The 19,281-nt window shown below is 37.8% G+C and overlaps 1 protein-coding gene across 2 annotated transcripts in view; it reads left to right on the forward strand.

Annotated features, from left to right (window-relative positions):
- MAN1A1 (mannosidase alpha class 1A member 1) overlaps positions 1-17,482 on the forward strand; it is a 171,720-nt gene extending 154,238 nt beyond the window's left edge. For both annotated transcript variants that reach the window (XM_040238400.1, XM_040238401.1), the window contains 5 exons: positions 1,815-1,930; positions 7,347-7,566; positions 8,535-8,707; positions 13,926-14,041; positions 14,802-17,482. In XM_040238400.1, the coding sequence (XP_040094334.1) occupies positions 1,815-1,930; positions 7,347-7,566; positions 8,535-8,707; positions 13,926-14,041; positions 14,802-14,928 (752 nt within the window). In that variant the 3' untranslated portion in view covers positions 14,929-17,482. The remainder of the gene's footprint in view (positions 1-1,814; positions 1,931-7,346; positions 7,567-8,534; positions 8,708-13,925; positions 14,042-14,801) is intronic.
- The last annotated feature ends 1,799 nt before the right edge of the window (positions 17,483-19,281 follow it).

Here is a 19,281-nt window from a genome sequence, read left to right on the forward strand (position 1 = left end):
AAGAATGGTCATCTGATGTCTGACTTATGCAGACCTGGCAGTATGAAGGTGCCACTTACTGAGATAGGGATCAAGGCTAAGATAAGGTTGAAGAGGGAAAGAGAATACGTTCATTCTTGTCACCTCTTCAGTTTTAGGTCCCAATGTCCTAGTTTCATTGTTGGGTGGGACTCAGGAGAAAATTGTTTGGATAGTGGTATAAAAATCAGTTTACTTTTTTGTAACTAAGTCAACAAAGATTTTTTATTAATAGATACATAAAATTAGTTTTAAGGTTTGAAACTTCAAATGCAAATTTCCCAAATAAGACTGTCTTATTAATGTTCAAATTGTCTGTGAACTCTAGGAATGATCTTTCAAAGAGAATGTGTCTCTGTTTTTATAGGTAAATATGCTTGGAAAATGTATTAATTCAAGTAGTAGGCAAAAGAATACGTACGGTTGGTGTATATGTTGGAGAGCAAGTGATTACAAATTTGAGACCCTATGGGGGCTGGAGAGTCACCTGGCACCTACCAGTGTTAAAATCTCATTTAGCTCCTCTAAGCCTCTTACCTCACTTTTAAAGAGAATTACCTACCTACAAGTTACAAGATTGTTTATAACATACATAGTGGATCTAGCATAATAAATGACAGTGGAGGGGGATTGTAGGAATGAAGTATATTCCATCCTTCCTATCTGTAGAGTATAGCTTCCAGGACTCCACAGTACCAAAATTTACGGATGCTCGTTCCCTTATATAAAATGGCATAGTATATGCAAGTAACCTATGCATATCCTCCAGATACTTTAAATCATCTCTGCTGCTGCTGCTACTAAGTCACTTCAGTCGTGTCCAACTCTGTGTGACCCCACGGAGAGTACGTTTAATACCTGTGTGCATGTGCGTGCTTAGTTGCTCAGTCCTGTCTGCCTCTTTGTGATCCCGTGGACTCTAGCCCACGAGGCTCCTCTGTCCACAAGAGTTTTCCAGCCAGAATACTGGAGTGGTTTGTCATTTTCTCATGCAGGAAATCATCCCAACGCAGGGATCAAATCCGTGTCTCCTGCACTGGCAGACAGATTTTTTACCACTGCACTACCTTTAATACGTAATACAATGTAAATGCTATGTAAATACAGTATAAATGCTATTAAAATAATATTTGGCTGTGGGTGGCAAGTTCAAGTTTTGCTCTTTGGAACATCCTCGAATTTTTTTTCCATATATTCAACCTACAGTTGATTGGATCTACTTACAGGGAGCCCACAGGTACAGAGGAGTAACTGTATTAGGAAGAAAAACTTCTGCCCTGTCTTCTTTCTTACTGGCCTCCCCTGAAGAATTTTGAGCCTTCAGATAGATAATACTACAAAAGCTATCAAATAATAATAATTAGAAGAAACTGAGGAGTTTCTGGTTATATTTCAGGCCAGGTTTTTTGTTTTTGTTTTTTGTAAGATATGATATTCATAGCTTTGCCAAGGTTTATTATCTTACTGAGAGATAAAGCAATTAAAATTCCTGTATATATGGTGAAACATTTTAATTTAGTATTTTTTCAAGTGAAACAATTTTAGAATTAGGGTTGACTATTTTTTATCTGCATGTTTATAAAACTACACTGGTTATTAAAGTATATCACATTAATTAACAGCACATCTGCTCATTTCAGAATATCTTTCTGCAAACAGGACATTTGTTGGAATTTAAATGTAACATTGACTTGCTGTTGACTTAGGGTTTTGCATCCTGCTTACTGATGTGATTTTACTGCATTATCTGAATTAAAGTCTGAATCAGTCTAAAATTCATTTCCTTCTCTTTGCAGATCATGTATCAGTTGGAGGACTTGGAGACAGTTTTTATGAATATTTGCTAAAGGCATGGTTAATGTCTGACAAGACAGATCTCCAGGCTAAGAAAATGTATTTTGATGCTATTAAGGTAAACACAAGTTTTAATCATTATTGGCACTCAACTAACTAATAACTTGCATATTAATCAAGCTTTAATGAAAAAATGAAATACTACTTGAGTGGGTTGCAAAATATTTTCAGTTAGGTAGAATTCAATATGTGCTAGTATAATTATAACAATAATAATCATAGTTGATATGGTTTAGCTCTAATAGAGCAGTTAAAAGTTATTTTCATGGTTCAAACCTCAGTTAAGATTCACACATCTGAAAATGAGGTATTTTTCTTCAACAAGTGTGAGTTCCCTGTTAAAGTCACAGTTAAAATTACTGTAAAATCCTGACTTTATATTCTAAAAATTAAATAAGTTAAAATTACCCACAATTACAGACAGTCCTAATGGCTACTTCCATTTAATTATGGACAGTATTTTGAAATAAAAACCTGAACCAACCAAACTAATCTGTAAGGGACGATTATTAATAGTTTTCAAAGGTCCTTGTGATAGAAGAGGAATAAGGGGGAACAAATATTTGTTGATTTACTGTGTAATAATTAGTGTGTTAGGTAAATATATAATATGTTTGTTTCCTTAAATAGTTTTTTGCTTTTATTTTCTATTGGAGTATAGTTGATTAACAATGTTGTGTTTAGTTTTTTTTAAGTGAAATGTAGTTGATGTATGATATTATATTAGTCTCAAATGTACTATATAGTGATTCGACATTTGTGTAGGTTATCAAATTATCACCCACAGTGAGTCTAGTAACCATCTGTCCCCATACAAAGTTATTACAGTATTATCAACCATATTCTTCTCATATCCTCATCAACATTTGTTATTTGTTGTCTTTTTGATGATTGCCATTCTGACAGTTGTGAGGTGATAGCTCCTTGTGGTTTCCCCTGATAATTAGTGATGTTGAGCATCTTTTCATGTGATTGTTGGCCATCTCTCTGTATTCTCTCTTCTTTGGAAAAATGTCTATTCAGGCTTTCTGTCCATTTTAATTGGGTTGTTTGTTGAGTTGTATGAGTTCTTTGTGGATTTTGTTTAATCCTTTATCAGATATATTTTCAAATATCTTCGCCCATTTAGTAGGTTTTTTGTTGTTCACCCATTTCTTTTGTTGTTGTTGTTGTTAGTGTCCTTCACTGTACAAAAGCTCTTTAGTTTGATGTAGTCTCCCTTGTTTGTTTTTATTTTCCTTCCCTAAGGTGACAGATCAAAAAACGATATATGGAATTCTCCAGGCAAGAATACTGGAGTGGATAGCCATTCCCTTCTCAGGGGATATTGCCAACCCACAGATTGAACCCAGGTTTCCTGCATCACAGGCAGATTCTTTACCATTTGCACCACCAAGGAAGTCATATAAATATATATATAGTTCTAGGACCAGTGTCAAAGAATGCACTGCCAATATTTTCTTCTAGGAGCTTTATAGTTTCAGATCGTACTTTTAAGTCTTTAATCCATTTTGAATTTATGTTTATATATGGTGTGAAAAAGTAGTCCAGTTTGAGTCTCTTGCATGTAGCTGTCCAGTTTTCCCATCACCACTTTTTAATTGGAATATAATTATTTTACTGTGTTGTGTCAGTTTCTGCTGTACAATGAAGTGAATCAGCCATATGCATACCTATATCCCCTCTCTCTATATTTAATATTACATTGGTTCCCTCCAAGGTCAATAGTGAACTTTACTACACAGAATAGATACAGCTCTTTAATGTTTCAGATATTGGGACCAGACACCTTAGTTAGAACCGTGGCCTTCATTTCGCACAGCCTTTAAGACACATGATAAACAATAAAAGCAGACTAGGATATGGTCCATATGCCCTCTTCCAGATTTATTTTTTCTTCATTCCTGTGAGGTTTCAGGTTTTAACTCAGGGAGTTCTCCATACAGTATGGTTTCCATTATATCATTTTTAATTACTGTCCTGGCAGACATTTTAATTATTCTAATCTTAAAATGGCCCCCTAAGATCTTGATGTTCCAGGAAAGACAACTTTAAAACACTCTTTCAAATACTTTTCCCTTGGTTTCTAGAACTATACCCACCCAGCTTTTAACATATTGTATTTAGACAAACCATTGACAGGAAAATCCATTAAGAACAAATAAAGTCAAAGTGTTTCCTCTTTCTCTTAATAGTAAAAACACTTTCAATCCATATTGTGTTTTTCAACTTAGAAAGCAAAGTTAGAACAATTGCACTTCTGATTTGAAGAAGTAGTCATGTCTTACATAGTAAAGTTTCTTTGTGCTGGTTATATCTGGCTGCTTGCATGCATGCTAAGTTGCTTCAGTCGTGTCTGACTGTTTGCCACTACAGACTGTAGCCCGCCAGGCTCCTCTGGCCATGGGATTCTCCAGGCAAGAACACTGGAGTGGCTTGCCATGCTCTCCTCCAGGGGATCTTCCCAATCCAGGGATCGAACCCGTGTCTCACGTCTCCTGCACTGGCAAGCGAGTTCTTTAGCACTATCACCACCTGGTTGTACTTTAAAAGATCTTTGTTATGAAGTAGAGGATCCCTTGCAATGTTGTTCTGGACAGTCAATTTACTGGACATGTAGTCCATCAGCTTTGGCTTCTAGTGCCTTTTGAAAATCATTTAATCCTAGAGTGGCATTTTTTTTTTTTTGATTGTGTTAATAACAGATACTTTTGAGTTTTTACCTGGCTGTTATGTGGCCTCATCTGGAAGCCATACTAAGAATCCATGGTGGTAGGTTCTCATGCAGCCAGAAAGTCCATTGGAGTGATCTGGACAGGTGATGTATTAGGCATTTAGGATTCTAGAGGCACATCCAACTAATTTTTTTCAAATATAGAAGGATGAAATCACAAAATATACAAGTTTTTTTTTCCTAATCAATTCTCTATAGGCTTAACACAACACATTTTAAAACCACTGAAGGCTAATTTCTCCTCCTTTATTTACATTTTCCCATTGCCACACAAACATTGTTTCAGAAGTCTTGGAACTTCACTGTAGTTTGTTTTGAGAGATAGTGACTTGGTCAGAATCATGCCAAAAATAATACAGTACTTTATTCAGGATCCATAACAGGGTAATAATGTTTCTCTAATGCATGCTCAAAGCTATTACTCTTGCCATGTAGAAAGAATAATTTCTTGGGTGATGAACAAGTATCTGCTTGAAGGACTTTATTGCAATTTGTGCTATGAGAAGTGTAAATAACTAAGATGTTCAGTTGCATTAAATAAGAATGAAATATTAATATAATAACTAGACCATCAATAAAATTAGCTTAACCACAGTTAATGAGCACAGTAGTGTGTTCATTTATTTCCTACCATCTTGGTTTCATTTGTTTATTTCCAATAAAGGTAAAAGAGGTTTTATCTACCTATGCATTCATTTTCCTTCATTCTTCTCTATCACAGTTTTGTCTGCATCTACTACAGGCATGCCTCAGAGATATTGTGGGTTCAGTTCCAGACCACTGCAATAAAGCAAGTAACATAGTAAAGCAACTCACATGAAATTTTTGGTTGTCCCATGCATATAAAGTTATATTTACACTACACCCTAGGCTATTAAGTGTACAATAACAGTATGTATAAAGCAAACAATGTATATACTCTGGTTAAAAATACTAACCATCATCTGAGTCTTCAGTGAGTCATAATAGTAACATTAAAGATCATGGATACAAATCACCATAATGAATATAATACTATTGAAAAAGTTTGAAGTGTTGCAAATTATCAAAATATGACCCAGAGACATGAAAAGAGCAAATGCTTTTGGAAGAACAATGCTGATAGACTTTCTTAACACAGGGTCACAGCAAAATTTCAGTTTGTGGAAAATACAGTATCTGCAAAGTGTAATAAAGCAAAGCACAATAAAAAAAAAGGTATGCCTGTATTCCATGCTTCCTAAAATCTCTTTTTTGATGATACTATAACAGTTATAGACACAGTCATAGCCCTTCTCCTTCCAAGAAGTATTAATAATTGAGAGTGTGGGGGGTATTTCCTATTTAAGTAATAAAAATAGTAATGCCAAGCCCTTACACCACAACTTTGTTTTTTCCTAATAAGGCTTATTTTGTTTATATACTCAGAAGAATATCAACTGTTCTGGGGCAGAAATAACCAAAGATGTTTAGTCATTTTTGTAAAATCATTTCTCCCAAATTTAAAGACCATTTTTCTTTTAAAAAAAAAAAAACACCTTATTCATCATATATTATATTAATATCCTTTTTAATAGAATTATTAGGAAGGAATATAATTCATGTGTTACCACAGTGGTGATGTGATGATAATAAATGGCTTTTATCAAGTGCTAATCACTGTACTGACTGCTTTATAAACAAAATGTTGCAATTTTCTTAATGGATACTACTATTCCTATTTCATGGATAAGGATACTGAGATTTAAAGGTACAGTAAGCAAATTACCCACAAAGTTTACAGATAGTAAGTGTCAGGGCTGGAATTTGAAGCCAAGCAATTGGGGCTTCCCAGACCAAGATCTACCTGCCAGTGCAGGAGATGTAAGAGACACTGTTTTGATCCCTGGGTCAGAACGATCCCCTGGAGTAGGAAATGACAACCCACTATAGTATTCTTGCCTGGAAAATTCCATGAATAGAAGAGCCTGGCGTGCTACAGTCCATGGCGTCGCAAAGAGTCAGACACGACTGAGCAGCTAAGCGCACACGTACCCAAAATCTGACTGCCTGAAGAACAGCTCCTTTTTCTCCACTCTGTTTTGCCACCCTTTTAAGCCCAAGGGAGGGAAAGGAAGAGTAATAGCACTGGCCTGGGGTTTATACACAAATATGCTCTGTCCATTATTCAGAGCTGAGCCTGTGCTTTGTGTTATTTTTGAAAATGGAAATGCATTAAAGCAGCTCTCAACACTATACCAGTGGCCTGTCTTTGAAAAGGAGACAGCTTTTCTGGTCTGAGGACTACAAGTGTTTGATCATGGAACCAAGAAAAACCTACAGGGCTGGCCCAACAGCATTAATTCTAATGAACCAAACTAACAAAGCATAGATTAGAGGAGATATACAAGAGCAATAAATGAAATCTCAAGTTGAATTGTATTTATGGAACCAAATTCAAATTGTGAGTGATGTTTTATTCTTTTATATATATATACACACACTGTTGTGGTGAAACTGAATGTGTTAGTTGCTCAGTCGTGTCCAACTGTTTGCGACCCCATGGATGGTAGCCCACGAGACTCCAGTGTCCATGGGATTTTCCAGGCAAGAATACTGGAGTAGGTTGCCATCTCCCTTCTCCAGGGGACATTCCCAACCCAGGGATCGAACCCTGGTCTCCTGCATTGCAGACGGACTCTTTACCATCTGAGCCACAATGTATTTTCAGTATAAATCTGAGAAAAGATTACAACATGTTGAAAATAAGTATTATTTTCAGGCTATTGAGACTCACTTGATCCGGAAGTCCCGTAATGGACTGACTTACATCGCAGAGTGGAAAGGGGGCCTCCTGGAACATAAGATGGGCCACCTGACCTGCTTTGCTGGAGGCATGTTTGCACTCGGGGCAGACGACGCTCCTGAAGGAATGACCCAACACTACCTTCAACTTGGGGCTGAAATTGCCCGGACCTGTCACGAATCTTACAATCGCACCTGTGAGTCCCTGTTACTCTTCATATATAATCTTTGTGCTTTTTATTTCATTCAGTAAGTAACTTTGTCCATTTGTTGCCATCAAAAGAACATCTACTGTGCCTGATGAATATTTGATGATTATGATTAATATCTTAAAAGAATTTACATTTTTACTTTAAGAGGCATTGCTTTTCTGCATAAAAATATTTACCTTTAGTTTACCAATAAACAAAAATCCAGACCATAAGAGGTCAAGTCTAACTTATTGACCCTGCTTTACGTAAATAACATTGGGCGAGAGTCCCTGTCCAAATACAGAAGAAATTTGGTATGTTATAAACCATTATTAATCTTCCCAGAATCTCCATGAAATATACAATGAATCTACATGCATGCTAAGTTCCTTCATTTGTATCTGACTCTGCAACCCTATGGGCTGTAACCCACCAGGCTCCCCTGTCCATGAGATTCTCCAGGCAAGAATACTGGAGGGGGTTGCCATGCCCTCCTCCAGGGAACCTTTCAGACTCAGGGATCAAACCCATATCTCTTAGGTCTCCCACATTGGCAGGCAGGTTCTTTACCTGGGAAGCCCCATGTGATGAGTCTAGCTGCCTTCTTATGAAAGTTTGGTGCACAAATACTATGTAACCTTCATGCCATAATGACTTAGAATTCTCAAACACTAATTTTTTAGCTCACTAATAAGGTGATGCTTTGCACTGACCCAGTGAGTGCTCAGTAAATGGTAGTAAAATGAAAGAAAATAAAGGATTATTACCACTTTCTTAAATGTACTCTTTTCAGTAGATAAATTTAAAATGTATATTGAATATTGCTTATTATACAATGTTTATAGCTATTCCTTAAAATGATCATTTTGTCACCCCTCTTGAATGTTTTAAAGTATCTTTTAATTTCATTTAAGTTATAGACACTAAGCATTGTCAGAGACAATAACCCTAGTCCCCCACTGCATGTCTTTTAGTTGTGAAACTGGGACCAGAAGCTTTCAGATTCGATGGCGGTGTTGAAGCCATTGCTACGAGGCAAAATGAGAAATACTACATCTTACGGCCAGAAGTTGTTGAGACTTACATGTACATGTGGCGACTGACTCATGATCCAAAGTACAGGAAATGGGCCTGGGAAGCTGTGGAGGTGACGTTTTAGTTTGCTTGTGTTTCTTATGGGAATATGTGTGTGGAAAAAATACTCGATGATCCCTATCAATCTAGTATATTAACTCTTTCTATGATGCTTAAAGCTTTGACCAGCCATCTTTCCATTCAAGACTGTTTTCAGTTAAGTCATCCCACATCCCTGCCTTCAGCTCTGTTTTTTGTATATAAATATACCTCCTCTTGTATTGAAGGAGAATCTAGAAAGACCTTTTATAAAATTAAGTTCTCATGTTTATAAAAACATTGACCAGTTAATCCCACAAAGGGTATCTGGCAACTTGGGAATAGTCACCCTTACCTGTTGTGTGTTTCAAGAAACCACTGTTTGATGTTTCTTTTAGTCTTTGAGCATCATAATGGTAATATATGCTTTTAATTAGAGCAAATGAGCTACTTACATATAACTTTTAGACAGTACCTATAGAAGAACTACTTTGTACACAAATATTCCAACAGGGGTCTCAGAATCCTCAGAATAGCTGTACACTTTCTATCTGTCCAGTGTGTTATTTGGATTATCTTGGCATTTCATGGATCTCTTCCTGCTGAATATGATGTATCATCTTCCTAAACGAATCTGTTGAACACTTTGTGTGCTGAATGCCAGAGGAGGTGTACTTTAGGATATGCATCAAACAATGTCTAATTTTAGGAGCTATTATTTCAAAAGGAGTGGGAGGAAATTCAGGGGATAAGAACAGGCAAACACTTTAATTATCAATACATTCTCTTATTGTCTAGCACTCTTTGTTAGAAAGTTAGCTGTCTTTTAAAACCGTTAGCAATAACTTCTCTTAGGAAATCTAAAATGAGCATTGCCTTTGTGTAAAATTTGACTAATAACTTAGGAAGCTGTTGATGAATCTTGCTTATTACTCTTTTCATTTGGTTGGTATCTTATCACCAGTTGTCAGTTATTTTAAGTAATAGCAATTCTTTATGCCTTTTTTTTTTGCAAAATTTTCTAATTATGGTTAGTCAGTTGTAATTCCAGTTTCTTTATGTTTTTTCCTCTGAATAAAAAGTATATTAAAATTGAGATTCAGCTAAGCTTTGGTAATTGGGAATTATTTTAGTCTTCAATAGGCCAGCAAGGAAATTAAGGTTAACACTCCCTTGCAAGTATCAGTTTAAATTAAAAATTTCAGTAATAACATTTCATCAAATATGAAACGCCATAATTGATAAGAAACCATTATTTTATATACTGTTAAGAAAATACAACAATACCAATTAAATTATGACATGCCAATTTTAGATGTTAAAGTGTGAAAAAAAAATTGTATGACAGTTTGTCGTGTGGGCAGAAAGCTTTGATTTGCTTGGTTCTTGGGGAGGGGGTTGTCTGTAGGGTATGAGGGTTGGTTTGATGTGTTGGGGTTTTTTATCTGTTGACGCCTTTTACTGTAGCATATGATGTCAGATTGTTTGCTTGTGTCGCAACACAGGAATTCCCCTGTTGTTGCCTGTGGTAACTTCTGTTAGAACTTGAAATGTAGTGGAGGGTGGTAGTGCTGGGGCCTCTTGCCTTCTGTGAAAAACCACGAAGATCATAGACTCAGAAGGTACAGCAGCACCTTTTGTTCCCCTTCTGCTGTGTCCCGTCCCATCAGCCCTCCCTGTGTCCTGGCTTCAGCTCCAGTGGACAACGCCCTGGCCTGCCGGCCCTGTCATCAGCGCCAGTGCTTCTCAGCTGTTCTGACTCAGAGGCTCTTCCAAGGCAGCTGGCGGAGGTCTGGGATGTGTGGGAGGCTGCAGCCCCAAGGGCCACCCTCGGCCACTGAGGTTTTGGAGTTGATACATCACTATCCCAGAATAGTTATTCTGAAGAATCATTCTGAGAGGCATTCTATTTGGCTCTTTAGAGGGTTTCCGGCGGGAGCGAGCCCCCATGCACACAGCTGTGACCTGCCCCGTATGTATTTCACTGGCCCTCCTCCCTTCCTTCACTTTTCCCACCACTCGATCACTTCCTGATGTCACTTCTGTAAAAAGCAAAGCTCCCTGCATCCAGCCCATGTCTCATGCTCTGTTTTTGGAGGAACCCATGTCCAGAGGCTGAGAGTCCCAAAGATGGTAGTGAAATGATGTTCTGATCAGACTAAGCGTCCTGGGTACGTGGCCTCTTCCACTGTCGAGAAACGGTAAAGCCAGGGACTGTCATGGGACCCAGGAGAGCTGCTTGTCCCCAGCTTCACATCTCTGAAGTCTTAAAATTTAGACTTGAGATGAAGGCTTTTTTTATTTTTTGAAAGTTAAAAATATCTCTTTGGCATTTCTCCCTGCCTTGTTTTTCTTTTTAATTTACCCAAAACCTCAAAATATTAAAGTAGCTAGGCCTTTCTAAGCTTCCCCGGTGGCCCTAGCGGTGAAGAGCCCACCTGCCAGTGCCTGAGACATGAGAGGCGTGGGTTTGATCCCCGGGTTGGAAAGATCCCTGGAGGAGGACACGACAACCCACTCCAGTATTCTTGCCAGGAGAATCCCCGTGGACAGAGGAGCCTGAGACAGCCCATAGGGCCGCAAGGAGTCAGACACGACTAAAGCGACCTAGCACACAGGCAGGCCTGTCTAAACTTCTGAAAGGCCCGCGCTGTGCTAATAATAGTGTGTCATCTTGTTCTTTTCTCAGGACAGCCTCATGTTGAGAAAAAGGATGCTCCCTGGATCCAGACAACTGAGGCCACAATGAGGAAGTCTAGAAATGGGACTTAGCCCCCACCTCTAAAATGTCAGATTGTGTTCTTGACTACTCTGGTTCACCACATTAGGCATGGGAGAGAAAAAAGAATGAGTGGAAGTGAACTGAAAAGATGAAAAATGTTTGGGCAGCACCTGCCCCAAAACAACTCTTTTTTTCTACAACAAGAGAAGGAGCTTATAGAAATTTTGGATCCCTGGGTCGGGAAGATCCCCTGGAGAAGGAAATGGCAACCCACTCCAGTATTCTTGCCTGGAAAATCCCATGGGCAGAACAGTCCATGGGGTCGCAAAGAGTTGGACACAACTGAGCAACCAATACATTATCACATAGAAATGTCTATAGGAAGGAGGGTTAGCTGTTTATCATGCCTGGCCCTCTCTTTAGTTTATCACAGTACCAAAGAACTTCAAGGGAGGAAAATCAAGAAAAATTTTTGTGGATAAATTCTTCTTTTAAGGAAATGTCTGGAAATAGGATTTCATTACGTTCAGTGACAACAAATTTACCCACTTCTTCTGAATCTTTATTTTTTTACCCTTTTTTACAAATAGTTTTTGGCCTACTCCATGTATCTGGCATTTGACTTTTTATCAAACAGAACAGTTATCAAAAAAGGAAGGAAGGAAAAATATAATAGAACCTGAAAGTCCCTTTCTTCAGGCTTTCCTTCCATTTAGTTCTTTGTCTGAAACTAAGAGTATAATCGAAACTGCTTTTTTTTAAGTTGATTGTTCGTATGTTCCCTAGGCTTTTAAAAAGTTCTACACTGGGAGACATGTTCACGTAGCCTGCCACTTAGATTTTCTTTCACCTGGTAATTAAATGCTTTTTCTGCCGACCAGTGCTGTCTCCCTTCTGCCCTCCAGCCCTAGGGTGTGGAATCAATATCCTCATTATCAGTGTCTGCAGATGGAAGTGGATCGCTCAGCACCACATTCCTGCTCCCTGCCTTTGCCTTCCACCTCACCTTTTCCAGGCTCCGCATTCTTAGAGCCATACTTTCCTCCTAAACCCTTTTCTCGCTGATGAAGATTTTTCTCAATTAATATGGCAAGAGCTATGCCATATCCTCTTGGTAGTTGAGCTGAATAGGAGGAAAATGCAATATAATTATACAAAAATTTTTTTTAAAGGGACATGGTTGTGATCTGTAGAAGAAAACTGAAAAATAACCTGAAGAATAACTTTATCTTATTCATGTTTCCTTTATCTCATTAAACATTGTAAGGAACTTAGTCTTACACTTTATTATTTTTGTCCACATTCTATGAATTAGAACCAGATTTCCAGTAAGAGTTTGTATACAGTGGGAATCTGTATTTGACCATATAGTTATGAAAATCAATAGGATGTAGTGAGTAGAAAATAACTTCCTGGAGATGACTGTGCCTGTTAACCAGTAAGGCAAACCAGTGTAATATCCAGATATCCAATACAAAGAGCAGTCAGGTTAGCAGTAACTGACACAATGGAAAGCAAGTCATTTTAAAATTTTGTTACCTAAATTTTCACTCCCACACTGCCCATCCCTTGCCTTTTCCCATCTCTGACTATAATACTCACTTGTAGTCAGTCAGCGGTAAGAATGTAGGATCCTTTCTCTCTGGGTAGTTAACCAGTGGTTTAATCCCATCTTCTTCCATCTCAGTCTAAAGAAAAGAAAAATATATTTCAGAAATAGATGCCAGCCATGTTTTTTTTCACTGGTTTTCATTTTCTCCTTTTATATCTGTCAGTCACCAATATCACTCATTAGTACTCCATCAATTTTTTAAAGATAAGCTGTTCTGATGACCGTAGCAGTCCAGCACACTCTCTCAACCAGTGGTTTAGAATCCCAGTTGACATTAACAGTCTTTCCAGATCAAGTGTCAACAAATTTTCTGTAAGAGCCAAAGAGAATTAGGCTTGGGGGCCGTAAGCATTTACTCAGCTCTGCCACTGTAGTGAAAAAATAGCCATACACAATATATAAATGAGTGTGTCTGTGGTTCCGTAATACTGTATTTACAAAAACAGAAAGCAAGCTGGATGTACCTTGTGGTCTGTAGTTTGACGAATCTTGCTCTAGACCATAAGACGAATGATTTAAAAAAAAAAAAAAAACACTGAAAAATTATTCCAAAATTAAATGTAAAAGTGTTTCCAGTTAGATGAGATATACTGTCCATGGGCTTCCCAGGTGGCGCTGGTGGTAAAAATAAATAAATAAATAAAAGCCTCCTGCCAATGCAGGTAGACAGAAGAGACCTACCTGGGTTCTGTCCTTGGGTCGGGAAGATCCCCTGGAGGAGGCCATGGCAACCCACTCCAGTATTCTTGCCTGGAGACTCCCATGGGCAGAGGAGCCTGGTGGGCCTCAGTCCATGGGGTGGCACAGTCGGTCAGCTTAAGTCCTTATTTTATTTAAACGTGAAAGTCTAGTAGTAAAACTCTGTGACAGCCAGTTTCCTGAAATGTGACCATTTTTCCCCTCCTCTTTGCGGTTTAGGCCCTGGAGAAACACTGCAAAGTGAAAGGAGGCTATTCCGGCCTCAGGGATGTTTACTTCAACAAGGAGAGCTACGATGATGTACAACAGAGCTTCTTCCTGGCGGAGACGCTAAAGTAAGTAAAAGTTATTCTCAGTGCGTGTGACCGAGATACCTGAACACATCTTTCTAGTTGTCTTTATCATGAGCACAGTCAAATACTATCAAGCATGACTGCTTCCGAAATCCATTCTACGCGCATGGCAGTAGCTTTGGGTGTGTTTTCATCCTTGTGTAAGTTCGGCGGCTGGGGACTGCCTTTTTTTTTTTTTTTTTTAAAGTTAACATTTTTACATGTTCTACCTTTTTAATTTTTAATTGTATTTATTTATTTTTGGCTGTCCTGGGTCTTCGTTGCTGCACAGGCTTTTCTCTAGTTGTGGTGAGGGGGCTGCACTCTGGTTGCAGTGAGCAGGCTTCTCAGCACGGTGGCCTGTCTTGTTGCAGAGCATGAGCTCTCAGGCACCTGGGCTTTAGTCCTTGCAGCACACGGGCTCAGGGCCCTAGAGCACAGGCTCAGCTGTTCCAAGTGTGGGGTCTTCCCGGATCAGGGATTGGACCCATGTCTCCTGTGCTGGCAGGTGGATTCTTTCCTACTGAGCCACCAGGAAAGCCCCTTGGGACTGCTGTGTAGGGTTCTTGTCCAGGGGACCAAAACACACTGCTTTTACTCAGCATTAACGAGTGCACTTCTTAAGGTTTTGCTATGCTTGAGTGTTGTCCACACTTCTCCATAAGGGGAATGGAGATGCTGATGTGGTTTTTTTCTGTGTCTTTGTGGTTTCACTGACTAACCGGGTCCCTCAGGCCTCACATGCCCATGTTTCTCTCTCCAGATATTTGTACTTAATCTTTTCTGATGACGATCTACTTCCTCTGGAACATTGGATCTTCAACACCGAGGCACATCTTCTCCCTGTACTCTCTAGGAATTTAAAGAAAGTTGAAGACGATGGGAAATAAAAAGACATTTTATGTTTTACTCTGCTCCACTCCTTTCACTGCATACCTTAATAATTCTTTTTCTGGTGATCAGGCACATGACGAATTTTTATTAATAGATCTGTGATTATTCTAAGTTTTAAAATTGTTTTGCAGTCTTATATGTTTATTATCATACATATACATGGACCTAAATTCCTTACTGTATCCTTTATTATTCAGCCAGTGAATCACAGGGTTTTTTTGGTGTTGTTTTTAAGTAATCTGTTATCTCTAGAGTTTATGAAGATGTAGTATTATTTTTAGTAAACTGAATAGAATGGTATACCTATGCTCTCTTAATTACAATTTTGATTTGACTGCAAAACTTTTTCCTCCTCTATGAGGAGATGATGTCTGCTTTAAGCTGTAATGTTTTGCCATGTTGCAAAAAGCCATAATAATGAATTAAATAATAAAAAAGCTTTTTTCCTTTCCAATTTCATGTTAATCGGGTTTGTCTATCCACCAGAGACAGATCTTATAACTGTGACAGTGTCCTTATGCGGGTCTATCATTATTTGATAGAATATCTTCTAGAATACTTTACTCACATTATAATTCAAATTAGAATATCATCCCCAAAGGATCATCTCCTGTCGACCTCATTTCATCAGATCCACGGTATATTTTTGTCAGTTAATTATATTAGTGTTCCCTAATTTGGGAAATAGTTTTCAGATTTTATTTTAAACACCCTGTGTCATCTCTGGATCATGTACTGGTTAATTTCTTCCATTCTCCACCACACAACAAAGTCAGCTTTTCAGTTTTGCAGAGCTCTGCTATTACCGAATTACATTTTTTAAAGGGAAACTGTATAACTTTTAGTGTGTTAGCTTTTGCTTTTATCTGAATATGTAAAGAAATCGGGGCTCACTCTCTGGAGAGAGGGTATTTCATATGGTTTTTTTGTTTGCATTTCATCTTTAATGTATTTTTCTTGAAAAAAAGAAACTATTACATTTGTTTAGGTTTTTCAGGTTTGAAAAGGGTCTTTTCTCAAACAGTAAATCATTCGTTTCAGTTTATGAAAGCAGGATTTAACTCAAAGAATCTTTGGCAATGTGTCTATTCATGGTCAATTGAGGAAAAATCTAATAAACTTTTAGGCCAAATTAGGATGTAGTATACTTTGTCTGGTTAAGTTCAATGTAGCAATCTCCGCTTAGAAGTAATACATAGGAATGGACACTCCCAATCCTCTATAGTCCTGTAGCGGATCAAAATAATTATAATTGAATGATTCTTCAAAACATTTTTTGAGATTTGAATTGTTTTCCCAGAAATAGATTAGGTTATCATATTGGTTCCTATTTTATATATATTCCTATGAAAGGGCTAATATGATGAGGCATGTACTGAGGTACAGAGATTTTGACCATCTGTACTTCTCAACTACAGCGGTCACATAGACCAGTGCAACCCCAGAGATTAGGTTGAAGCGTATGAAATTAAGGCATTTGTAGTTTAAAAATTGCTCAATATCGGCAATTTCATATGCTTCAGCCTAATAGTTTTTAAGACAGTTATTTTCTTAGATCTCAATAGACTTAGCTGTTTTAGCTGTTTCAGCTTTTGAAAGCTTTTCAAAAGATTTCCATTGTCTGAAAGGCATATGACCTGCCCCTTTTGTCAATATTATTCATTGGTATATGTCAAAAAATAAATCAGTAAAGTTAGTAAGTGGAAAAGATCCTTTAGGACATCATGATTGCTATTTCCAAAACTTAAAGGCAAAGTATAGAAGATTCTCATCAAAATTGGGCCATATGTATTTAGATTATAACTTTCATATGAATGTCTTTGAACTAGCAATTTAAAATAATTTATTTTCTTTGCTTTTCAATCTGATTTGAAAGAGCACAAGCTGATAGGTATTTCCACAGCAGATAGGATATTAAAGTCAGGTTGTATGAACACATAGGACTGTACTATGATGAACCTTTTGCTTTCTGATATAAATAGGCAAGAAGATTGTACTACATGTTGCCCAGCCAATAGCAAGAACAAAGTTATTTCAATTCTAGAACTTGGATATTTTTAGCCTAGGACCCAAAATACCAATCATGTAAGCAAACTAAGAGATTACTATTATGGTGATGTAATTTAATTAAAGTTATATTTTGTGTTAATTATTTTAAACAACTGAAGTCCTTAGGTAGAGGCTGTCTTTCGTTCATTTTCAGCAAAAACTGGGCAATTATGTTTACATATGTTTTCACATCCCAAAAGGTGAATAATTAAAATAGCACTTAATTTTGTTTCTGCACATGTTTGGTGTACATTGTGTGATACACATATAAGTTATATGGCAGTTTACAGAGCTTCAGTGATGTTCGTCATGACATCTTCCTGTGTACTAGTAGTTCTTCCCATTGCTTTTTGTTTGTGCTTAAATCCACTGTGTCATTTTCAACTTTATATAAATCTCTAATGTTATGGGAAACATAATAATAGATTGACACATAATTTTTAAAGACTATATTTGTAAAATTTCTCTATTGTAAATAAAGTCTTTTGATATATCTCCTCATTTGTTGTGTTTTTCTCCATTTAAGTAAGCTTTTGGATGTTTGGGGATGAGTGTGTCCCATGGCAAATGGGCATATTAAAACCTAACGGTGATTCCGTACCATACCCAGAGAATTGTGACAAGGACAGTTTTCCCATTAAAAATTTTAGACTGCAAATAATGTTGCATAACCACCTTTGGTTAATCAGATACTTTTGTTAAGAATCTGGCATATGTTGAACACCAGGGCACATGGAGCAGAGACAGGGAGTTGGCATCAGAAATAACATGAAGTGTGTTTCTGTTCTTTTTCTTTTAATTATTATGTATTTATTTTTGGCTGCATGAGGTGTTTGTTGCTCGCATGGGCTTTCTCTAGCTGCAGCGAGCAAAAGCAAAAAAACTCTAGTTGCAGTACTCTGCCTTCTCACTGCAGTGGCCTCTCTTGTTGCAGAGCATGGGCTCTAGGTGCACAGGTTTCAGTAATTGTGGCCAATGGGATCAGGAGTTGTTGCATGGGGACTCAGTTGCCCCGAGACATGTAGGATCCCTGTTCCCAGACTAGGGATCAAACCCGTGTCCCCCACCTGCGCAGGCAGACTGTCCACCACCAGACCACCAGGGAGACATCAGTGGTCCTTGTTCTTCAGTTGACAGTCCAATTGAGATCAAACCCCACCACCACCACCACCAGTGCAACAAAACATTTCATTGTATTAAATGACAAGTTAAATTCTGCTATAGATGTTCAGAGGAGAAGGAGGTCACTAGGTTTTAGTGGTCAAAGAGGCTTAATAGAAAAGAACTTAAGCTACAAGAGAACCTCCAATATTTTTTAAAAGGCTAGGTTCTTCAGATTCAGGTTGTACTTTTTAAAATGTTTCAAACATTTGGGCTTCTGTTCTCTCTGCCCAGATCTCTCCTAGATGTTTTTCTGGCTCATCCTCACTTTATTCAGGCCTCTGCTTAATTAGCACCTTATCAGAGTGGATTCCTTGACAAATCAATATAAAATTCCCAATCACCCTTTGCCCCTTACTCTGTTTTATTTTCTTTTTAGATTTGTTATGTAACGTATTTGTTTTCCTTATGTGTCTGTTGTCTGCCTGACCTCTTAGAATATATGAACAGAAGGTTACTTTATTGGGTCTTTGTCCCCCGGCCGTTTTCGGTGCTGGAGTGGCATCTCATACCTGGTGTACACAGTGAATGTTTGGTTAACGGGTGAATGAATGAATGAAATTCTACCTTGTATTCATGACTTTGCTACAGCTATTTACAAATGTCTTAATAAGTAGCACTTTTTTTTAAAAAAATGCTAATACCAATATTACCTGCTATTGTCTTAAATAACTAATCACAAGAATGGGCAGCTTTTAAAACTGCTGTGGTAATGAATCCGCCTGGCAATGCAGGAGATGTAAGAGACGTGGGTTTGATCCGTGGGTTGGGAAGGTCCACTGGAAGAGGGCATGGCCACCCCCTCCAGTATTCTTGCCTGGAGAATCTCATAGACAGGGGAGCCTGGCAGGCTACAGCCCATGGGGTCACAAAGAGTTGGACAGAACTGAAGCAACTTAGCACATAGTAGTTTTAGGGAAATATAGAGTAAATTAGTATTTATGATTGGAATAACCTTCAACCAACAGATGTTTTTTACACCATTTATATCATTAAGGTACTGTGTATATATAGCCTTGTGTAAAATACATACCAAAAAAATTGTAAGTCACCATTTCTCCAATATTGAGTTTTTTTCAGTGTTTCTATTTGAATAGCCTACTATTGTTTTCTGTAACTTAATCTCCCAGTCACTATAT

Source organism: Oryx dammah, unplaced genomic scaffold (genome assembly GCF_014754425.2).
Source record: "Oryx dammah isolate SB20612 unplaced genomic scaffold, SCBI_Odam_1.1 HiC_scaffold_4, whole genome shotgun sequence".
NCBI lineage: Eukaryota > Metazoa > Chordata > Mammalia > Artiodactyla > Bovidae > Oryx > Oryx dammah.